This window comes from Acanthopagrus latus, unplaced genomic scaffold (genome assembly GCF_904848185.1).
Source record: "Acanthopagrus latus isolate v.2019 unplaced genomic scaffold, fAcaLat1.1, whole genome shotgun sequence".
Taxonomy (NCBI): Eukaryota; Metazoa; Chordata; class Actinopteri; order Spariformes; family Sparidae; genus Acanthopagrus; species Acanthopagrus latus.
Window position 1 is genome coordinate 79,629 of NW_023504081.1, and position 24,666 is coordinate 104,294.

The 24,666-nt window shown below is 41.4% G+C and overlaps 1 protein-coding gene and 1 long non-coding RNA gene across 2 annotated transcripts; one reads left to right on the forward strand and one right to left on the reverse strand.

Moving 5' to 3' along the window:
• Window positions 1-15,306: 15,306 nt before the first annotated feature.
• LOC119016313 lies at window positions 15,307-16,671 on the reverse strand. Its single transcript, XR_005074000.1, has 3 exons — window positions 16,130-16,671; window positions 15,980-16,052; window positions 15,307-15,894 (listed from the first exon to the last, which is right to left on the reverse strand). It is a non-coding gene; the product is annotated as an uncharacterized LOC119016313 (long non-coding RNA).
• A 3,972-nt stretch (window positions 16,672-20,643) lies between these two features.
• LOC119016306 (mucin-19-like) lies at window positions 20,644-24,337 on the forward strand. The gene is made up of 3 exons (XM_037092070.1): window positions 20,644-20,706; window positions 23,620-23,806; window positions 23,897-24,337. The coding sequence occupies exons 1-3, from the start codon at window positions 20,644-20,646 to the stop codon at window positions 24,190-24,192; spliced, it is 546 nt and encodes a 181-aa protein (XP_036947965.1). The 3' UTR covers window positions 24,193-24,337.
• The last annotated feature ends 329 nt before the right edge of the window (window positions 24,338-24,666 follow it).

Here is a 24,666-nt window from a genome sequence, read left to right on the forward strand (position 1 = left end):
GGATTGTTCTTGCAGCATCATTTAGAGGAAGAAGAGCAGATTTAGACCAATTGATCTTAAATCCAGAATAAGAGCCAAACTCCTCACATACTGACAAAAGATTTGGTAATGATTGATTTGGATTTTCCATGAAGACTAGGACATCATCCGCAAATAGAGCCACCTTGTGCTCTGTGTTTAAAATAGAAATGGGATCTATGGAAGCAGACTGACGTATCATTTGTGCTAGTGGTTCCAGTGAATGGGCAAAAAGTGATGGACTTAAGGGGCAGCCCTGCCTTGATGATCTTGTGACAGGGAATGGAGCAGAAAATAATTGCCCAGTTAGAACTTGTGCGGTAGGGCTAGAGTACAGGACCTGAATCATATGAATGAACCCTTTGCCAAATCCCATAACTTCCAACACAGACCACAGAAAAGACCACTCCAACTTATCAAAGGCCTTCATAGCATCAAGAGACAGCACAACCTGTGGGGCTTTAACATCTTTGGCAGAATCAATAACATGAGAAGGCGTCTAACATTATCAGATGCAAGTCTAGTTTTTATGAATCCAGTCTGATCACAATGAACCAATAATGGCAAGTAGCTTAGCAAAAATTTTTAGATCTGCATTTAACAGACTCAGGGGCCTATAACTAGCACAGTCAGTGGGGTCCTTTTCGTTCTTTAAGAGCAATGAAATAAGAGCTGTATTGACATCTCTTGAAAAACTGCCAGTCTTAATTGATGCTGTGATCATGTCTAAGAGTAAAGGACCTAATTTCTCCCAAAATAAAATATAAAATTCAGGAGGGATTCCATCTAACCCAGGAGACTTATTAGGCTGCATAGACGATGCTGCTTTTTCTAATTCTTCTAACGTTAATGGGTTGTCAAGGTTCAAAGAGTCTTCTACTGACAGACATGGTAAATCTAGTTGTTTAAGATAATTCTCACATTCGGTTTTATTTAACTCTCTCTCAGACTGGTATAAAGTTGAATAAAAATCACTAAATGTTTTGTTAATCTGTTTGGCTACTTTGTTTTTCATCCCCGTGTGTCTGCTTTTGGTTTTTGTAACAGCTTTTTAATAAAGCTCGCCTTTTGTTTCCCTGATCTTGCCTCCAGTAACTGCGTTTGGGTCCACCTTTCCCTTCCTTAGTTTTCCCTTTCAACCCAACCCTGACAACCTAGACTTGACAAATCTGGATGAGATTATCCTACAGAGGCTATACATTCATTACAACACAGTTTCTGATTTGTGAATCCTTTATTCTATTTGTGAAAATGCTATGAAGGCATATTTCACTGTTTTCTCAGACTGTGGACAACATTAGACCAGGTCCTGATCAAAAACTACTATGCTTAAAGTTGTCAAACCATAAATAGAGTATCCTACAGAGGCTAGACATTCATTGCAAGACAGTTTCTGATTTGTGAAACATTTATTCTATTTGCTAAAATGCCATGAAGGCACATTTCACCATTTACTCATCATATAGACCATATTAGACAAGGTCCCGATCAAAAACCACCATGGCTAGACTTGTCAGATCTGGATGAGATTATCCTACAGAGGCTATACATTCATTACAACATAGTTCCTTATCTGTGAAACCTTTATTCTATTTTTGAAAATGCAATAAAGGCACATTTCACCGTTTTCTCATCATATAGACCATATTAGACCAGGTCCTGATAAAAAATCACTGTATCTAGACTTGTAAAATCTGGATGAGATTATCCTACAGAGGCTATACATTCATTACGACACAGTTTCTGATCCGTGAAACCTTTATTCTATTTGTGAAAATGCTATGAAGGCATATTTGTCCATTTTCTCAGACTTTGGACCACAGTGATCAAAAATCACTATGCCTAGACTTGTCAAATCTGGATGAGATTATCCTACAGAGGCTCTACAATCATTAAAACACAATTTCTGATCCTTGAAAACTTTATTCTATTTTTGAAACGCAATAAAGGCACATTTCACAATTTTCTCATCACATAGACCACATTAGACCAGGTCCTGATCAAAAACCACTTAGCCTAGACTTGTCAAATCTGGATGAGATTATCCTACAGAGGCGATACATTCATCACAACACAGTTTCTGATCTGTGAAACCTTTATTCTGTTTGTGAAAATGCTATGAAGGCGTATTTCGCCGTTTTCTCAGACTATGGACCACATTAGACCAGGTCCTGATCAAAAACCGCTGTACCTAGACTTGTCAAATCTGGATGAGATTATCCTACCGAAGCTGTACATTCATTACAAGACAGTTTCTGCTCTGTGAATCTTTCTAATTATTAGTGAAAATGCTGTGAATGCACATTTTGCCGTTTTCTCAGACTATGGATTATTATTATTCTATTTATTCTCTTTGTGAAAATGGTTAGTTTCTCACAGGCAACCTCACATATTTAAAACAAAAGCCAATAATCAAAAAAATAAAACATACATTAGCCATGTTTCATTAGCTTACCTGACAAGGAGGGAATCTTGGTTACTGTATGATTCTTTTTCTCGATCCTCCTCCGGGCAAAGTTGTCGGCATTGAGTAAAGATGGAATTAGCGCCCCCTGCTGGCACTGCGCTTTCATACAAGCGTGTACTTGTCAGGCCTGAGAGAGGCAAACTGTGACACTGACACGGTGGACCGGCGGGTATTTCACGCTTTGACGTGATACTGGGTTGGATGTTGGGTGTTTTAGCTTCAATATACAGAGATGTTGGGTGTGATCTGGGTAGAAGTTGGGTGTGAACCAACATCTACCTACAAGACGTTAGAGGGTTGGGCTTCAGAATGCGGGACGCTAATGTCTCTGTGAGTCTGTCTTCTGTTAGGGTTTGATGCCACTTGGAGATCGACCCAGAGTTTTGGCTAGTGCAATACACTTATATTTGGCTGACCAGGCCTTGGTCAGACACTTGCAAAGTCTGTTAGTCATATGGTGCAGAGACTGGCCAATGGCTTGTTCAGCTTCTCAGGTCTCAGCCAGTGGGCAGATGGTCTTTGATGTTCCCCATCACATTATAACTATTTATGAGGAGGTAAACAACATTTTTTTTCTACAAAGTAGCATTGGATGACCTGCTCCAGATGCTAAATTGAAACACTATGGTTCCAGGCCACTACAAGACCCCTGAAAGAGACAAGCCACGGGTCTATGAGGACTGTCTTCGCCTTCATCACAAACCATGTGTGTGTATTGCGTGCCAAAGGCCAGGAAAGCTGTAGGCCCCAACTTCACACACCCACATGTGGTGGTGCTCTACCATAACCTTGGAGTCCATAATCTCACTTTGCACCCAGCATGTCACTACCAGACCCTGACTAGGCTAAGCTAATGCCTCCATGTGCCCTGCCCATGACTAGGAGTCCGTGATCTCAATAGGCACCCAGCATCTCATTCCCAGACCCTGACTATAATAACTTAAGGCCTCCAGGGGCCCCACCACACGAATGGGAGTCCATGATGTCAGTAGGCAACCACCATGTCACCACCAGACAATGACTATGCTAACTTAAGGTCCCAGGCAACCCAACACATAGATGCATCCTCAAATAATCTGAGTTGCCTCCCAGGGGCCCAAGGTGTTCTAGAGGTGCCCCAAAATTAAAATGTATTTTTACTTTGTCTGACTTGTCTACAGGGTCAAGCAAGGTAGCAAAATGGCCCCCAGGGGCCCCAAACTAAAAGTGTAATTGAAGGCCATCAGATCTAGGCTGAGCTGTGCTTCAGTATTCTACATGAAAGAGTACTTGTGAGTCTTCTGTTTGAGTTTGACAACATTTGGAGCTGAAATTTGTTTTTCTTACGTCAAGGAATCTTAAGGGTATATGTTATGCGCTATAACCTTTATATACTGAGAAGATGGTCTGAAAGACATCCTGAGTTTTAGGGGTAAAGTTTAGGTCACTTCCTGTTGTCCTAGTGTGCAATTGGACCTCAGCTTTACAGCAAAAATGACAGTGAGTCAGTACAGCCACATTAGGCTGAACAGGCCTCAATAATACACTCGCAAAGTCAAACATTGTGACCTTTGCTGATCTTTAGCAAATTGTAGTTATTTGTTAAAATGTAAATGGAGTATATAGTGGCAAATATAGGCTGGGTCATGATCATGCATATAAATTGATTTGAGAAATACACCTTGCAGTAGTGTGCTAACAGTGAATATGAGCCTGATGTAAGACCGAGGTCAGATGCTCCCTTTAATATTACAAGGCTGGAGTGAGGGAGCACTCAAAGCCACAGATAGAGGCCTGGGTGAGACACTTTTGTAGGCATTAAGGAACACATTACAAAATGAAGATGATAGTCTCGGGTGATCATGACAAAGGGGGGTGGTCCAAGAAGGGCGTTGGTGACCTCGACCTCAGGTATAAAAGAGAGTGATCGGGGGAGATTTCTCAGTTGCACCGGGGTACCTCATGGATTTATAACTTCTCTTGGAATAAACACCTTTTGGGACTGAAGACCTGCTGCCTTGCCTCTGATTTCGGACTTAGTCTCTGGGCATTTTCAACTCTGTTCTGGACTTAGGCTCTGAGCAGTTTTCACCTCTGATTGGGACTTAGTCTCTGGGCTGTTTGCCTCTGAGTTGGACTTAGACTCAGAGCTGTTTCTCCTTTAATTTGGACTTTAACTTTTGAGCGGATTTACAGGGTCTGATAGTGGAATACTTGGACGGATAAGGATGGTACTCTCCCACTACAAGTATTGGCTCCAAAATTGCATCGAATTATATTTATGGGATACTGAATTGAGTTCCAGTGGTTTGGGGCCCCTATGTGTCCCCTGAAAAGACCTAGGCCATGGACGGTCCTAGAAGGCTGTGCTTCAGTATTCTACATGAAAGAGTGCTTGTGAGTTTTCTGTTCAAGTTTGACAACATTTGGAGGTGAAATCAGTTTTCTTACATTAAAGAATCTTAAGGGTATATGTTGGGTGCTATAGCCTTTATATACAGAGAAGATGGTCCAAACAGCTTCCTGAAGTTTGGGGACAAATTTAGGTAGCTCCCTGTTGAGACAGACAGACAATTTATGGGTCCTGGTGTTCAGTTAGACCTCAGCTTTACTTTTTCCGTGAGCACCATCTTCTTTAATGTGGTGTCCTGGGATGCCTCTATCAATGTGCGTGCATGCGTGTGCACAAACATGCGTGTTGATATGGTGTTAGCAAAGTTGTAATTAACACCTTGTGTCAGGAAAAATGTAACCCAAGAAACACCCAGAACAAATTAAATACATTTTAAAACCTTTTTTAAACCTTGCAAACTTCATCAGCTTTTAATTCCATAAATACACACATCATTATTTATCAAATTACTTTTAGCTTGAATACTTTTTAAAAAATACACCATGTCATTAACTGTGTTTTCAACCCACTTGATATTAAATAAAAACATTTCAACTTAACTCATCACAGAACTTATTCAACACTTTACATTTTAACCTGCATTTCATCACATAATTAGTCCACAGCCCTCAATGCAGGCAGCACAGACACATTTCTCTCACACACTGCTCACTCCTCATTGTCCTGTGAGTGAGTGCCTCCAAACCTCTTGATTACCACATCACCTTCACTTGGATTGAAGGTTATTATAGTTTTGAAATTTTCATTCGTTTTTATTTCATTTAGTTTTTCAGTTTGCTTTTTTAAAATATACGTTTAGTTTTAGTTCAACAAATGATTTAGTTGTTTCAGTTTAGTTTTTATTGAGTCTGAGTCTTAGTCTTAGTCGTTTTTCAGGTATTATGAGAAAGCCTTGACTTGTAAACGCTGAAAAGGATGAAAGAATGTGTGACATCAAATATAATATATTTAACCATCACCTACAGATAAATCAAAAGTAAAACTTCAAATGGGTTGTATTCCAGAGTGAAGTTGTGGGAAAAAAAAACATTAATACACAAAACCAGGTGTGAACTGCAAGAGAAAAGGCAAAATGTTTCTTTTTTAAAACCTTTGACACTGGTGAGACTCCCATAACTGAAAAACAAAAACCAATTCATCTCACCCCATACAGTCGTAATGCTCCGTTATTTCACATGTGGCTTGATAAGAAATGGATGCTTCATATCTGCCAAAGTAAAAGATTGCAAACATGAAAATAAAATAGTCATTTTTTGTTCTATCAGTTAAATGATTTCTGAATGTAAATCTATCAAACTTTTGTTTCAACTTTTATTTAACAGGCCCTTATCCAAAGACAAACTACCGTATATATATGATCAGCAACAAAAACAGGATGTTTGTGGCAGTAGAGAAGGTGAGAGAGACAGGATGGTTTGAAGAGCTTAATGAAACAGCTATATTAACATATCTCTGGTCTCAAATTGGAATTGTTGCACTAATTATTTCTTGTAACCATGAAGGCTGCATTTATGCCCCTGAGACAATTAGCTGAAATGATCATCATCATTATGAAATCTCTATGAAAATGGTCTCCATTGTGGAGAGGACTTACAAACATGCATATACACATACAGGCATACATACTGCTCTCAACACATATCTTTAGTGCAATGACTTTTTTGTCACTCTTGAGGAACATGGGTTGTTCAAGAGAAGTCATAGTCCAATTTCTCAGACCTGACGACAGAAGTCCACACACAGAGAAAATGCGCTCCATAAATGCTTGGGAGGCAGCGGCACTGACTAAATCTAAAGCCACTGGGGCAAGTCTTGGATAAATGGCTTCGCTTGACCTCCAGGAATCCAGTGGGTTGTCACAGACAATCCCTTGCTGGATCTCATCCAATCAGAGTCAGATTCAGATTCTGAATACATTGTTTACATTGTTTTTGTTCCAATGCTCCATGCAAAGTAAAAATAGAAATACAGCATGAATGGAAACAAGGCATAAAGATGAAGAAATAAATAAAATACAAAAATAGACAATGAAATGAATAAAATACGAAAATAGACAATGAAATGAATAAAATATTAAAGTAGATATTAAATAAAATAAAATAAAATATTAAAGTAGACAAAAAAATACATAATAAGATAGTAAAGCATGCAATCTGAAATATATACAATGTACAATGCAATGATTGCAGCATTATAAATTAAATGAATGAGTAGTTATATTGTTTGTTTTGTCTTATAGATGGCCAGATGAAGGTTGGCAAGATGGCGTCGTAGTGTGAACACCTTGTCTTGTTACTCTACGGTGAGGTTTTCTGAATATCTGTCTAAGATACATGTTCACCCGGTGAAACATTATAAATGTGCATGAGGGTAGCTCTATAATGAGCCTGGACAACTATTTTTCGATAATGCCTCCCACCAAGTCTAAGAAAAAGACAGCTTCGGATGTGCATACAAGTGGCGTTGGGGAGCATGCCGGGGCTGAGCCGAAGAAGCTAATGCTAGCAAGGTAGAAGCCACTGCTGAGGCCGAGGAGACTCGGAGTGATGTTCATCCGAGTATTCTTTCAGCTTTGAGTAAGATAACTGACAACATTACAAAGTCATTGGATGCTAATGTTCACACTGTGCTTGCTGCCATCCATGAACAAACATCTCGGATTCAGGCTTTGGCAATGCGGGTTAGTGATGCCAAGACACAGATCTCAGGCGTGGAAGACACGATGGATGTGTTGCAGGCTAAAGTGACACAACTCGAAAAACAAGTATCTGACATGGCAGACGATATAGATGATTTAGAGAGCCGCAGCTGCAGATGTAACCTTTGTCTGGAAGGGTTACCCGAGGGCACGGAGGGAAAGGATGAAGTCACTTTCATGGAGACATGGCTTCCCTCCTATCTCAATCTCACAACTAAAACTGCTAAGATCAAGTTGGGCGAGCTCACCACTCCCTAGCACCAAAGCCGGGCACTAACCAACCCGCCAGACCCATCATCATGAAATTTTGCAGCTTTTCTGATAAACAACGAGTGATGGCAGCAGCTGCCAAATTTAGGTGTGTGTGATTCTGCCCCTTTTCTTTCCTACTGCTCATAATCAACCACGTGAAATGTCCCACTTCATCGTGTGCTTGACAGACTGTGTTTTGTGTATGAGTAGGCGTGAGTTAAGTTGCACCTGTCAGCTCTCGCTGGCAGGCAGGAGAAGGTTGGTTTTTCCCTACATGTTCAATAGGGTTGTTGCCAAATTACTGTTCTTTGAATGTTTTGTCACACAGCTCTTTACTTTTCTTTCTTTGTTTGTTTTATTCTTACCCAGAGTGTGGTGAATCTTTTGGCTCAATATGCTTTGTATGATATATGAATAATACTAATGATGAATAAGCTGTGAGTATGCACCTGGAATGTACAGGGTGTCCACAGCCCTATTAAGAGGAGAAAAATACTTACATGTCTAAAGAAGGACGATATAGATGTTGCTGTGCTACAAGAAACACATCTTGATGACACAGAGCATTTGAAGTTACAACAAGGGCCATTCGGACAAGTATTCTTCTCATCCTTTACAACAAGAAGTAGGGGAGTGGCAGTGTTGATTAGGAAAAACCTTAAAATCTATTATAATATCTGACTGCGTTAAAGATCTGAAGGGTCGCTATGTGATAATCAAAGGAACTTTGCAAGGTCAAAATATAGTAATGATGAATGTGTACTTTCCACCTGCCCACCCAACCACCTTCCTTACCAAAATGTTACTGGACTTAGCTTCATTCCTTTCTAACTCCACCGTTAGTGTTGGTGGTGATTTTAACTTAAGATTAAATCCGCTTATTGACAAATTTCCACATAGTATTGCACCCCCCTCTCCTCAGGCCAACACGCTCCATGCTCTATGTGAGGAGTTTGGGCTTACTGATGCTTGGAGGTGTACCCACCCCTCTGATAAACAATATACATTTTTCTTGGCTCTGCAGAAGTGCCAAACCAGAACTGATCGTAATCGTAACCAGTATAATTATCTCAGATCACGCTGGAGTAATTATGGACCTTAATCTTAAAACAGCGCTTCATGAGTCTCGTCACTGGAGACTTAATACCATTATTCTTAAAGATGAGGAATGTACTTCCAACCTTTCTTCTGAACTTAAAGAATTTCTGGAAATCAACACTTCAGCCAGTAATGCCTCTCTTCTATGGGAAACATGCAAAGCTTATGTGAGAGGGTTAATTTTTTCATACTCTGCAACAAAGAAGCACCAAAGACTGGAGAAACAAAAATCTTTAGAGAGTGAATTGATGGATAAAGAAAAAGCATATACTGCCTCTCCATCACCACCACTGTGGCAAGAAATCACTACACTCGGAGCAGCACTGAACTGCCTTCTTACTAGAGATGAAGAGAAGAAAATGAAGTATACTAGACAGAGTTTTTATGAGCATGGAGATAAAGCAGGTAAATGTCTGGTGCACTAAGTTAATAAGCGTGCAGAATCTAACACCTTCGCAGCTGTATCTGATGAAGAAGGCCACAAGGTACACAAGAATAAACTAAAAAATAACTGTTTTAAGAATTTTTACAAAAACCCGTACTCTTCCGAACAAGCTCCAGAGGGGGATTTCTTAGCTCAATTTGACCTACCAAATTTGTCAGAAGAGCAGGAGACTGCCCTTAATAGTCCCATAACTAAAACTGAAGTGATCAAAGTTCTGAAAACATTACAAAACGGAAAGTCACCAGGACCTGACGGCTTCTGTTGTGAATTTTATAAACAGTTCCAAAATATTCTTGTAGAACCTCTTCTTTATATGTTTAACCATTCCTTCACTACAGGTGAATTACCACAGACACTGAGGGAGGCCAATATTTCCTAATTCTAAAGAAAGGGAAGTGTCCTGACTTTTGCGGATCCTACAGGCCCAAAAATAGCCCTCTTAAATGTCGATAGGAAGCTGCTTTCTAAAATCTTAGCCTCTCGTTTAGAAAATGTCTTACCAGTACTGATAAAGGGGGACCAGACAGGTTCTATAAGGGGTCAGAATTCAGCCACCAATGTTAGACGTTTGTTGAACGCTATCCTAGCCTTTAAACAAAAATCTATTAACGGTCTGGTGCTTTCTTTCGATGCAGATAAAGGATTTGACAGAACTGAATGGTCTTACTTACTGTATACAATGGGTAAATTTGGTTTTGGGGAGAACTTTATAAAATGGGTCAAAATGATCTATACTAGTCCACAGGCAGCAGTCCTGACTAATGGGTTCAGGTCTGATTTGCACACTTACAGAGGGGTGATGCAGGGCTGCCCTTTATCGTCCCTCCTATTCACTCTGGCCATAGAACCACTTGCTGAGGCCATAAGGGTGACATCTACAATACGCTGTTTAGAAATCACACAGCTGTGTCATAAAATAACCTTATACGCGGATTATGTTTTTATCCTTTTGACTGGCCCTGAAACATCCGAACCAAGTCTTACTGATGTGATGGACAGATTTAGTTGTTTCTCTGGCTATAAAATCAATTTGGCTAAATCAGAGGCCATGCCTCTTGGTACTCTTTCAACAATACCAACTACTGTTCCTTCCTTTCCTTTCAAACGGTCTCCCAGTGGGTTTGTGTACTTGGGCATCTTCAGCACCCCATCCTTTGATCGACTATACAAAGCCAACTTTGCACCCTTTTTTTGCAAAATTAAGCAGGACCTAGAGCGTTGGATGTCACTTCCTGTTTCCTGGTTAGGATGGATTTCCCTGGTCAAAATGAATGTGTTGCCCAGGCTATTGTGTCCTATCCAAATGATCCCTATCTTGTTTTCTAAAAGGGTATTGAAGGACATTAATGGATGGCTCAGCTCTTTTATTTGGAACAAGCGTAGACATAGGCTTAAGATGGCAGTATTACATCTATCAAGTTCATTGGGTGGCTTGGACTTACCTAATATTAAAATTTAAGATTTGTAAACGTCTGGCTTAAGGGAAAAACTTCAATTTGGTTGGATATTGAGACAGCATTATCCCAATGCAAACTAAGTGACCTATTATTTTGTATTAATTTTAAAGAAATTAAAACCTTTTGTACAAATCCTGTAACAATCAACACTCTAAAAGCATGGCGGCTTGTCTGCTGTCTCGAGGGAAGATCAAATATAACATCCATCTTTACCCCAATAATAAATGATCCTGCTTTTCCCCCAGGTTCTTCAGACCCCATTTTTTTAAACAATGACCTAATAAGAATATCAAATGTCTCAGTGACCTCTTCTCAGATAATAAGCTTCTGTCATTTGAACAGCTTACTAACAGTTTCAAATTGGCCAAACAAGATTTCTTTCGCTTTTTGCACATTATATTATTGCACATATAATATGTATATATTCAAAACACAACTCTAATTGATCACCCTGAAATATTTGCTGTTGAGAAAATTCTGTTTCAACAACAGTTGAATGTGTCTCTGAGCTCATTTTACAGTGTACTTAATGTTTTTTCTACTACTGATGTGCAGGGGGTCAGAGGTGTGTGGGAGAGGGAGTTGTCTGTGCCCATAGATGAAGAAAAGTGGGATTCCATTTGGTCTCTTGCAAAAAGGATTTCAATTTGCACTCGAACAAGAGCAATACAACTGAAGATTTTATACAGATTACATATATCCCCTCACCACAGGTACCTCTTCAACCGCTCTCTTTCCCCTTTGTGTCTCAAGTGTAAAACTGATGTGCGAACTTTAACTCATTGTTTCTGGTCTTGTCATAAATTTTTATTTGTTAGTTATTAGGTTGAAATTATTGGAGGGATTAATATAGAAATGAATAGCATGTCCCGGATTCTAGGTCTTCCAAGTGACCGTCTAACGTTTGCAGCTTGGAAAAATATTCTCTTGCAGCGGGTCAGCGACAAGATTCCCTCTGTCTGTGGTTGGCGTAAAATAATTTTTGAACTGATCCCTCTAGAATATCTCACCAAAATCATACATTACAGCATAGATCAGTTCTACAGAGTGTGTTGCCCAGTCTTGGAGCATATCGGACCGGACCTTTCCTCCATTCTGTTAAGGGGCCTGTTGTGCCCTTGAACGACATTCGGGTGCTGGAAGACTGACCCACCACCTCTTGTATTATGCCATATGTTCATCTCTCATGTAAGAGCTTTTGTGTACGTTTTGTGTTTGTTTTGTTGTGTGTCTAGTTTTAATAGACACCGGTTTGTTGAGTGGAAACAAAAACTGTAATAAAAACAATGAAAAGATGAATAGCCAAATAAGTCTGAACATCAGAGGGAGGAGTTGTACAATTTAATGGCCACAGGTAAGAATGAATTCCATGGTGCATTTAGGAGCAATTAGTCTCTCGCTGAAAGCGCTCCTCTGTTCAACCAGAGCGTTGTGGAGAGGTTGAGAGCCGTACTGCAGTATCACCCACACCTTCGACCGCATCCTCCTGTCAGACACTGTTGTCAAAGTGTCCTTTCTGATCGGCTTGTTGAGTCTGTTGGCATCGGCTCCTCTCAGTCTGCTGCCCCAGCACACCACAGCAAACAGACTAGCACTGGCCACCACAGATTCATAAAACATCCTCAGCATAGTCTGGCAGATGTTAAAGGAGCGGAGCCTCCTCAGAAAACAGAGGCGGCTCTGTCCCTCTTGTAAAGGTCTTCAGTGTTCTTAGTCCAGTCCAGTTTATTGTCGATGAATACACTCAGATACTTGTAGTGTTCTAAGTCACTCAGCTCATATATCACCATGGCAACCCAGATGCCAGAAGACGCTGGCGTGAATATTGCCACTTCTCAAGCCGTAGAAAATCAGCTTTTTTCTGCTGGAAAAAGAAAGCCAAGTTGCCCCTACAAGCTCTGGGGCTGTGCTTCTAACTTTGAAGGCTGCACACCTGAATAATTGGCTCCGTTGACTCACCTTTCTCCGCTGGGTGAATACAGATGCTATTCCCTGGTGCTGACTTCGGTGCTAGTGTTCCCTCCATGCTGACTGACAGGCACTCCATTTATTCTTCGTTTTATTTGTTTGCCACCCTCTGGACTGGTGGAAGGGTAGCAGCACAGTGGCTGACGCAGGACAAGCAAGAATCAAGGGAGAAATGAAACAAAAACGAAGCTGGATTTATCTACAGTTCAGTTTAGATTTAGTTAGTGTGAGTCTCTTTTTATTTTCATTTCAGTTTACTAAATTATTTTTTCACTGCTCATTTTAGTTTAGTCTTAGTTTTCATTAAATCTGTTTTTGGAAAGCATAACGATATATTTAGATTATTTTGGATTGAAACATTTTGTGGAAACATTGAAACTGATGACCTTTTCCACCTGTTTTTGCAGGACAGGGACACCAGGCCTCTTTTCTTGGCCATCCTTGGAACCCGTTGTCTCACTCACCTCCTCCTCTTCTAAATCATCTTCTGATTCTTCCTTTGCCGGTTTCCCACCACCTGTCCCATCATCTTAATATGATGTCATCATCTATTTCTGGAAAACGACAAAGAAATATTTTGCCAATTTTGGACTGAAAGATTCTAGTATGTGTGGAAGCACTGCAACTAATCACAACTCTCACCTATGCATCTGAAAGCACAGAAATCTTCTTCCTGCAAAGCTGCTACTGTTTTTTTCTCACAGGCTCCTCTTCTCCTTGATTGTCACCGTCCTGCATGGGTTCTCTGTCCTCCCTTTCATTCTCCTTTTCTTTGCTGCATAATATCTGCTCTGGACTGTGTAAAGCAATAATTTAAAGAACATGAGTTGATGGATACTACATCATACATAGGTTTAGCATTAATTGAGCTTATATAAATAACATTTGTAAAATCTTTTGGCTGTGTTTGCATCGTGTTGGGACTTACATTACATGAGGCACAATCAATAATAATTAATGATAATTTGGGATAATTATTATGATAAATAATATGATCCAATTTGTATTAGATGACCTCGGGGCACCACCCTTGAAGGGAAAAGATAGCGATTTTATTAAATTAAATTGGTCTCATAACAATGGATTCAAGTTTTTCAAACAAACTTAATAAGTTTGTGTGTGTGTGTGCGTGTGTGTGTGCGTGTGTGTGTGTGTGTGTGTGGCAGAACAAAGAAGCAATAGTGGTCACTGAGATCAGATGTGTGTGTGATATGCCCCAGGCTCAAGGAATGTGTGTGTGTGTGCGTGTGTGTGTGTGTGTGTGTGTGTGTGTGTGTGTGTGTGTGTGTGTGTGCATGTGTGATATGATACCAGGTTATCAAAGATAGTTAGTTGCATGCAGAGACCCTAAGTCTGTGTGAGGCATAATTCAAACAACATCGAATTAGCATCTAGGAAAAGCAAACTACCAATAACTTGACTTGAGGTCACAACACATTATATCAACCAGAGTTTAAAGTCCTGTGTGTGGCGTGGTGGTGAAGGAGTTAGTGTTGCGACAACGCCACCTGGGGTAATTTCACCCCCAGGAAATTCTAAGATAACTTTTACTGAATAAGGTCACACGGGTTCGATATACCACGGGGGGCAAGTGAAGGTTTTCAAATTAAAGAGAACACTTTATTTAACATAAGTAAATCAGCAAAAATAAACAACAACTGGACTGGACTGATCACACTGCAGCGACATACAAGAAAGGTCAGAGCAGACTGTATCTGCTGAGGGAGCTCAGGTCCTTTGGGGTGCAGGGGGACCTCCTGACCTCTTTCTATGACTCTGTGGTGGCATCAGCCATTTTCTATGGCATAGTCTGCTGGAGCAGCAGCATCTCAGCAGCAGACAGGAGGAGACTTGATAAACTTATCAAGAAGGCCAGCTCCACCCTGGGATGCCCTCTTGACTCAGTGCAGGTGGTGGGAGAGAGCAGGATGATGGACAAGCTGACATCACTGCTGGTGCAGGAGTCCCGCCCCCTGCAGGACACTCTGACAGCACTGGGCAGCTCCTTCAGCAACAGACTGATACACCCTCAGTGTGTGAAGGAGAGGTATCACAGGTCCTTCCTTCCTGCTGCTGTCAGACTGTACAACCAGCACTGCTCCCAGTAGTCCTCACCTTGTACCCTGCACTGTGCAGTATGTCTGCACAAAGGTCACTTCTGTTTTTGCACTGTCTGATCAATTTTATTAACACCCATATTTATTCCATATTTATTATCTGTATTTAAAATCTACATTTAAAGCAATACAAAACAAAACAAGAAAATCTGCTGTTAAGTTTTGCACTATATCATGTAAATATGTATATATGTCTACTTCTTCCCTTTATAATTGTATTGCTTATTTTTGCTATTGTTTCTGTTCTTGTAATAGGTCTCTGTAATGACCCTTTAATGTCCCATCTGCGGGACATTAAAGGAATTCTGATTCTGATTCTGAAAAGATCACACACACACACACACACACACACACACACACACACACACACACACACACACCAGTTAACACAGTTAATTAGCACCCTGCACTAGCAGAGATTAAAAAGCAGGGCTGTAGTTTACAGGCGGCAGGGCCGAACCAAAAATAGGGAGGTCTGTAAATTGAAACAACTGTGAAACAGCACTCACACACACACACACTGGACACTCGTGAGGGGGACCACCACCAGGGACTGAACTGCCGCCTTGGACCACAGCACCTAACCAAAACACACAAAACAAGTTAAAACATGCAACAGGGTGCAACACAGGGCTGGTGTGACAAAACAATGAAAACAAAATACGTCCAAAGAACACAAAATAACAAAATGGGAACTAATTATTAAGGCACAAATCAATGAAAACAGTGGAATGCTCTTTAAATGGCTCAGAAGTCGGCAGCTTTATTTAATAGTGACCACGAACTGAAGAGCCAGGCCCACGCCAAAAACGGCTTAACTGAACAGCTCGAGTTAGGACACATTCATGGGGCAGCCACACAGCTGATTAACAAACTGAAAGTCAGTGAGAGCAAGCACGTCCAACAATTTCATAGAGCCAAAACAGCAGCATGGATCTTCAGGAAGGATGGCTGGACACAGGCCAACGATTCACCACGGCCTCTACAAGAAGGCACACCACTATAATTTAGCAAACATATATACATCATTAAAATCGACATCTCTAGAAAAATGAATTCATACATACCACGACGCAAAGCTAGAGTGATGCCCCAGACCATCGGAGGAATAACAGCTCATGCCGCGGGTCAATCACTCAGCTACACCAGAACACAAAGAATATTAAGCTGGGAACTGAGCAACGGAGCTGCTGGGTGGCAGACAATTGTGAACTTACTGAAAGGAACAGGTGAGCGCATCCAGCAAGGGCCTCTGGCAGAGCGCTTCATCTCCCACAGCCCCAGCAGCCGCTCAGCTGCAAAGAGTGGAGATGGTGTCACCAAAATGCCCATTTATGCACAGATGCACAATGGAGGCCCGGCAGAGAGCATCACCTGAATGAGGAGGATCGTACAACTGCAACGGCCACGCTGAACTACTGCAAGAACCAGGCAGCAGCCACCGGAGGGAAAGGAAGAGACGGGTGTGTCTGCACCTCTATATGTAAGGGTGCACTGTGCTGCCCCTCATTTAGAATGCCCAATAAGTTGGCACAGTGCCATATAGTGGCAGGGAGGGAGACGACCTGTCACATGTGCATAGCCGTGCCATGCTATGCTATTTAAGCCCAGTTCAACGTTACCAGTCTTTGAAGAGACGGTGCTGGTGGTTGCAGTGGAAGGCTGGGGTTCAAATGTTGAACAAAGCTGTTCTTGCTGTGCAAGGTTTGATGAAAGTCAGCACAGGAGGAAACTGGTTGCTCCTTTCCTTTGCAAGGAAAGCAGCTTGGCGCTAACATCCCTCCATAGCTTGTTGGGCCCAAAAGAAGAGATCTTGAGGGCAGGCAGCCCCGTGTGGGGGAAGTGGAGAGGAGAGCTTGAAGATCCAAAGTTGAAGAAGTAGAGGGCGTCGTGTGTGAGAGAGAGAACAAGGAGGTCAGCGGGGGTTCTGTCACCCTGACCAATACTAGCTCAAACTTGAATTTTGCACCTAGGTGTGAAGAATGGGGAATTCTGGGACACTGCGTTCAGTTCAGGGTCCATTTTGAAATCCATAATGAATGAGTTAACCTGCGGGTCCCAACACACAAATGTTGCCACTCTCTGGTAGGTTGTATGTCCCATATTGTCGCTTCGACTGAAGAAATGATAAAGTGTATAAGAAAAAAGATTGAAATGCATGCAACTTGTACTTCAACAAGTATTTCTGACCACACGATGACTACACAAGGAATAAATTAGGACCCCACACAAATCATAGACCAAGAAATTGCATGGCTTAACAAGTAGTCTTTGTCTACATGAAATAACATGACAGAATTGAAATTACTTAAAATCAAAGAAATGTGAAACTTAGTTAAGATATCAAACACACTTGCACATACAGTAGGACTTAGAACTTAAACATAGTCCTTCTAGCTCCCTCTTAACAAAAAATGTCAGACATTTTACTGGTACATAACAAAAGTTTTAAACAAAAAAGAATCTTGTGAAAGTCTGTTCACCAGGGCCAAATGAAGAGAAGGGGTGGTTGTCCCCCAAACTAACTCATCAAGCAACAAACTTTATCTTGGTAATAACATAGAGAAACATGGAAAACATCAGTTTTATGAATATATCCTGCTGTTCCTTAACATATTAAAATTAAGAAAATGAGATTCCAGTTATTCAAAACTTATTGGAGCTCTGGATGAGTACAGACCCTGCTGTAGATTGAAATGTCACAGTTTCTTACACAAACATGTCATAAAAAACAGTTTGACATGTGAGGGGAAAGATAAACAAGGAGGAGGCCCAGAGCAGTTTTGCTGTTGGAGGGGTATCTGCTGATTCTGATCACAAGGAAAGAGACACAGAACATCAGCTGTCGTCACCTAATTTACTATTATAAGGACTTGTGTTCCTACACCTTTTCTTGGAGGTGCACTACAAAACTTGTGGATCAAAAACACAAATTGAGTAATGTCTGCTACTCTGATACATTGTAATATACTTTACAATGATAACCCTTAAAATGTAGGACTTACCCATGGACTCTACCATGGTTCTCTAGGAAAATAAGGTCAACATTTGGAATTGCTGCGTCTGCCATGTACTCCAGAAAATTGGTAACATGGGTTGCTTGCTGTTTTGCATTTTCAGATGTTTTCCTGACTCGGTTTGCACTTTCTGTATGTCCCCTTGAGGTATCTGGAGGGCAACACATTCTGATTTTTGAGTTTACTTAGTTTAGATGGAACAATGACTAATTGTTTCTCCATATGTGAATTAAGGGATGCAGACAGAGGGAGGCTCACAGCTCCAGGGGTCCTAAAGTAGTTTTTGAACTGGTGAGTGCTAAAGGTTAGCAGAAGGCAGGCCATCGTAAAGTACTAAAACCTGAAGTTGGCCCCTCACCAAATAGTGGGAGATGCCCTCATGTTTATGTTCCCGTAGAAGTATAAGAAACCCATTTGGGTCATTTTGGGGACAAGACGTACAGTTGACCGCAGCCAGGTCAGATGAGTAATGGGAGAAGAGTAGGGAGACAGGTCAACTCCTCTTTTAGTCTATTGGACAATATGCCAAAATGACCATAAGAAGAAGTGGGTGTTTACTGGAAAAGGGTCTCTAAAGGCCGGTGCAGGAAGGGAAGAGGTGTGGTGGCATTTTTTTAGATCTCCTGAGAGCAAAGGCTGATAGGAGCTTTGACAGAGCAGAGGGCAAAGCATTTTGGCATTGTTTTGTCCACAGATTTGATAAGATCAGAAAGCGGCTGCCTCTGATCCGGACTCAAGGCTCAAGGTCTGTTTCAATAAAGATTGCTCTATCATTCCACCCAGCCTGGCCGCCACAGAATTCTTTTATCAGCAAATTACATGCTGAAACCTTTGAGGAAAAGAGCCCAGAGATGACAACAACATTACTGCTAGATGAGCTACATGAACAACAATATCTTTTTGAGGTCTTATTTGCATGTGTTTCACTATTATTAGATGCAGTATGCCTATATAAGCCAAGGCACAGCACATATTTTAAGCAGTCATTCATAAAAAATTGGGTTTGACAAAACCAATATGGTGAAAAGGTCATCAGTCGCCTCTCTTTGAAGTCACCATGCCAATATCTGGAAATTGGAAGCAAATAGTTATGAGAAAATAAAATAAAGAGGGCTTGTTGAGTAAAGTTGTATTAATAGATATCTTTTTAATATGGTTGAAGTAACAAAAAGACACACCAGGTCGGATCCACAACTGCACAGATAATCACAAATCAGGTAAATATTGTACTATGTTATCAATGGTAATACCGAGCAATTTGTCACTTGTAATCATTCATGTAACCAATCATTATTTTATTACAATGAAGGGACCCACAGGGGAAGCACGTGCCAGGAGGGTCTGTCAGACATCATGGTGAAATGTAAAGAAGTTAAAGTGGGAGGAAAAAGATGTCCTCAGAAGAAAGAGGAGGGAATATTAAGGACAAACCAGAAAAGTAAATACAAATGAGGAAGCTTTGGAGAAGACGAGCAGTGAAGGTGAAGAAAGAGAAACCAGAGAAGTAAAGACACAGGAGGAGCCTTCGGAGAAGAAGACCAGTGACAAAGACATGGAAGAAGCAAGTATTCAGGTAGAGCCCTCAAATAAACCAAGAGGCAAGAAAGGGAAAGTGGAAGTCACGAGAAGGCAGGAGGGGTCATTGGAGAATAAAAAGCGGTGACTGAGAAGATGATGACTGTGATGGACATTTTGTACTTCATAAGGAGAGATGTGAACTGAAGTCTTACATAGGAATGTTCAATATAACTGTTTAACATGACCTGTAACTTGTGGCCTTTAGGTTGTTTTATGACCCTTTGTGTTGTTATATGGCCTATTTAAGGTATTGAGTAACCACTGAATGTTATCACTTCCTTCTCTGTGAATTATTCCTTTAAGTGCAGGGCATAAACTAGTAATTATTAGGGTAAAAACACCCCTGCAGAGAGGGATGAATGTCATGCTTTTCTCCTCAGACATTGAGTCTTGACTTTGTAACAGACCTGTGTGTTGTTCTGTGAATGCTCCTCTTGTACAAGATTAAAACCTTGTTTGAACTTTGAGCTGACTCCGATCTCCTTCCTCCAGTTCTAAATTATCGCAAAATTATTTTGACAATGACAATAAAAAAAGATTAAATGAAATGTTCACTTGTTAACCACCAAAACAAATTTGAATTTGTTATTGAGGGTTCAGAAGTGATCCAGGTCATTGTCATTTTAAGTGCTATACTGTAGGCAGCTAAACTTCTCACTTTCTTTCCGTTTCACCCCTCATGCATGAGGCTTCTTCAGTTGTAACCAGACCCTTAAAATGAAACAAGTCCAGTTGCCTCTATATAGCAATTATGACTTGTGTTTGTTGGTGTTTTCTGAAGCATCAAATTTGTTTTGTGTAATAAAACAGTTCATACTGCCACACTTAGTGACTTTATTTCTTAATTTGTAAGGTTAAGTACTGAAACGCTACTGTATGATAAACTTCATCACATACTCCTGCCAATAATTGCCAGAAATTTAAAAATCAAAATTTCACAGGCTTGAGCTTAAAAGTTTGTACATATTAAGTCTAATCATGACCAGCTTTTCAGTGTGTGTATATATAGGCCCAACACACATGAACAACTTTTAGATTTCTCCTATTGTGGCAGGTTGAGTGTTGCTCCACCTCTACTCAGTTAACATCACCTGTGCATGATTGGGCAGTAGTACCACCTGTTAATTGGTCGGGCCATGGCGGGCGTGCACACTATTGCCTGGCGCTCAGTAGGAGAGGGCTCCTTCTGGCGTGCTACGGTGGTTTGCACCGAGCTTGGATTTGTATGGTCGGCTGGTGTTGGCCGTACTGTTGGGCGTCTTTGTGGGGAGGTTGAGGACTGTGGCACTGGCTCTCTGCCCTCACCGTGAAACAGTGACAGTGTTTTGGAGCTGGATGCTAAGCTCTCTTTGCTCAGCTGCTGAAGCCACACCTTATCTCTCCTCCTCCATTTCGATTAAAGGGGGCACCATAATCCGCTGTGTGCCCATGCAGCTTGGGACTCTCAATATCAACACAGCTCTTATTACTTGAGTAACTTCCTTTTTTTCCTCTGTTGGCTTATTTGGTTTATTCTTTTGGGTTGAGTATTTTCATTTGTTTATTCAGTTTACTCTGCTGTCGGGTTTGTTTTCCTCGGCTAAAGGGAATATTACGCCTGGTCCCTGCCCACAGCTGAGTTTTGGTGTCTTGTTTATCATTATCATGTTATTTTGTTTTCTTATAGATTTGTAATTGGTCCTCGTTATGTAATTAGTTATTAGGTTCATTTCTTTGTCTGCTGGTGTGAGTGCGATGAGTGTGTGTGGTTTTGTATGACTCTTGTTTTGTTTTCTTGAATTTGGTCTGCCACATGGTGGTTTGTAGTGGTTTTCTTTGGTTTGAGTTGTGTCCCCCCCTTTGGGTGTTTTTTTTTTAGTCTGTCCACCAAGCTAAGCCTTAGCCCTGGTCCTGCCATTTGTTTATCTTTTTTTTTCACCGCAATTTATAGTGCTCTATTATTTTGATGCTCAGGTTGCATATTCAACATTTTTGTGTTCTTGTAATCTTCTTAAAATCTCGTGTACTTGGAAGTCCGTCTCTCATGTCCTCTTTAAATCAAGCGGTGTTACGAACCTGTGTGTAACCTTCTAGTAAGAGTGGTGATCGTATTTCCTGGGGTGCAATCCCCCAAGTGGCTTTGTCTGGCAACTCGACTCTCTTCCCTCCATTGTCAGGCCAAACCATATAAAATGTTCTGAAGAGAATGACAAATTTCATGTACTCTTACTGATGATGCTGGAAAGCAGAAATGTAAATATTCTAATTCCCAAAAGCTTGAGCTACAGAGGGTTTTTTTTAACATATGGGGCCTTATGATGATGCCAGAGAACAGGGTGGTGGTGTTTACACATTTTTACCCCAGGCTTGAGTGATGGGTATATCTTGATTTTCTGATATGATAGATGTTGACCAATGAGTTTGTTTACTCTCAGGAAGTGACCTCAATTTGACCAGTCAGACCAGCTTCTCAGTATGCAAAGGCAAAAGCACCCAACAGCTACCCTTGAGATCCTTTAATGAAAGAAATAACACAGATTTGAGCTTCGAAAGGCATCAACATTGAACAGATTACTCAAAGGCACCCAAACATTCAGAATACTGAAGCCCAACCACAAGAACCCTCTGTATAGATAGATAACTTCATTTATCCCCAAGGGGAATTTAGGTTACAAGCTTAGAGCCAACTACAGACCCTGTCTTTTTAATGAGTTTATTTAGTCTGTTTGTATCCTTCACCTCAATGGCAACACCCCATGACACCACATTAAAGAAGATGGTGCTCACAACAACAGACTTATTGAAGATCTGGAACATCCGGTTACAAACATTAAAGGACCTGACCCTCCTCGAGAAAAGCTCAGTCCATCCTTGTAGACTACTGTGTTTGTAGTCAACTCCAGCTAACCAAAGGTGAAAAGACGTGAATGAAGGAAAGTTGTGAGTGTATGACTGAGGCCTGTTCAGCCAAATGTGGGTGTACCGACTCGCTGTCACTTTTAGAAAAAGTAAGGCTGAGGTCTAACTGAACACCGGGACCTAGAAATTGTCGTGTGTCCCAACAGGAAGTGACCTAAATTTGTCCCCAAACTTCTGGAGGCTGTTTGGACCATCTTCTCTGTATATAAAGGCTATAGCACCCAACATATACCCTTAAGATTCTTTAATGTAAGAAAAACTCATTTCAGCTCCAAATGTTGCCAAACTTGAACAGAAGACTCTCAACCACTCTTTGATGTAGAATACTGAAGCACAGCCTTCTAGGACCTTCCATGGCCTAGGTCTTTTAAGGGCGATGGCATATTTGATAGTAGTGTAGTGAACGGGGAAGTCCTCACTCAGGATCAAGCTAATGATGCTGGGGATGGGACTGCCGTGGAGTGCTGAAAGATTGTTGATGATGCACTTCTTTCCGGAGTATTTCCTGGTTGCGAAACCAAGGGGGCTGATGCAGAAGTTAGGAAATGGAAGACGGGCGAACAGTCCGATCATGAAACCCTCTTTAAATTCCTTAGTGAGTGTTGAGGTGTGGTCCTGCTCCTGAAACTTCGCCAATTAAGCTTCAAATAAAACAGATCAATTTGCATTTGGGGATTCTATACCTGCTGCCAAAAGGGCAAGTTAGACCTAAGTTACTAGCATATATTGTTAAAAGCTGCTTTTGCAATGGAAACAATTTTATTTTTAATGTTTAGCATTGTTATTCATTTAAAGAATGATAATTTTCTTATCATTTATCTTTCCGTTTCCTTTTTTTTTGTACATGTATCTCTATTCAATCACTTGATTCAAGACTTCTAAAAGGGCAAGTTGGACCTAAGTCACTAGCATATATTGTTAAAAGCTGCTTTTGCAATAAAAACAATTATATTTAATGTTTAGAATTGTTATTCATTTGAATAATGATAATATTCTCATCATTTATCTTTACGTTTCCTTCTTTTTTTTTTTTTTGTACATGTATCTCTATTCAACCACTTGATTCAAGACTTCTAAAATGGCAAGTTGGACCTAAGTCACTAGCATATATTGTTAAAGGCTGCTTTTGCAATGGAAACAATTATATTTGATGTTTATTTATATGTAATATTTTGATGTATTTTTCTTTGTTGTCATTTCTCTGACTATGACAGAGTGGTAGATTTAAAAAAAGCCCACCAACCAAGCCTCGTAAGGCCAAGGCGAGGGAGCAGGGGGACTTTCCCCCAAGCCCACCCCAGCAAGAGTGTGGCAGGCCACGGGAGCGGACCCTGCCACCGTGCCCTGTGCGGAGAGCCGTGCTACGGGGAGACATTGTTGTGCCAACAGCCCAGGGTCCTTGTAAGTCTATCTAAGTGTCATTATTTCCTCTATTAGATGCAGCAGTCATTTGTGTGGTTAAATGAATTTTTCTTTCATTCTCCTATTTAGGCAGGTGGTCACCGCTTAAACATCGCCCGCTACACCGAGCCGCAGAACGGGGCACAGCTGGACCCGCAGCCACCGCCGCTGCCTCTTCTGCAGCCTCCCATTCTGCAGCCTCCCATTCTGCCTCTGCCTCTGCCTTCTCTTCTATGGCCTCCACTTCCACCACCGCTGCCTCTTCCGTGGCCTCCACTTCTGTGGCCTCCACTTCCGCTTGCGCTTCCGCATCCACCTCCGTCTACACCTCCACCTCCGCCTCCAGCTACACCTCCACCTCCACCGCAGCGACCGTTCTCCCTTGAATCCGACCTGGGGGCACCTCCAGTGCTGGATGTTGCTCCGTGGGGGGCAGACGAGCAGGAGATACAGCCAGAGTCAGACAGCAAGTTTTTTTCCACTCGTGGCTCACCGAGTGGAAAGAAGCGTCGACTCCGGAGGAGTCCTGGAGGAAAGGTTTTGGCCCTAACCCTAACCCCCCTAACCCTTTACAAAAAACACTTTGTCAAATTTCCACATCCCTACTCCCATTAATCCTTATGGGGTGGGCTGGAAAAATTTTAAAAGTGACTGGGCAAGCTGCTTCTGCCCACCAAAGGTATTGGGCAGAAATGAAGACGAGGAGTTCCTTTTGGGGTTGAGGGATTCAAGAGCCCTCAACCCCCACCCAGCCCCCAACTCCCCCTCCCTTCCCTCCCCAGTAACGGGAGGATAAAGTTTGTCTAAAAGACAAGATAATTTCCCCGATGAGGCACAACTTGCCACTCGATGAGTGATTG

Excerpts from the sequence above, each read along its gene's own strand:
- LOC119016306 (XM_037092070.1), top strand. The coding sequence starts at position 20,644 with ATGGCGGGCGTGCACACTATTGCCTGGCGCTCAGTAGGAGAGGGCTCC. Across the intron at positions 20,707-23,619 it reads GCTCCTTCTGGCGTGCTACG|AGTGGTAGATTTAAAAAAAG; the intron begins GTGGTTTGCACC and ends TGACTATGACAG. Across the intron at positions 23,807-23,896 it reads GCCAACAGCCCAGGGTCCTT|GCAGGTGGTCACCGCTTAAA; the intron begins GTAAGTCTATCT and ends TCTCCTATTTAG.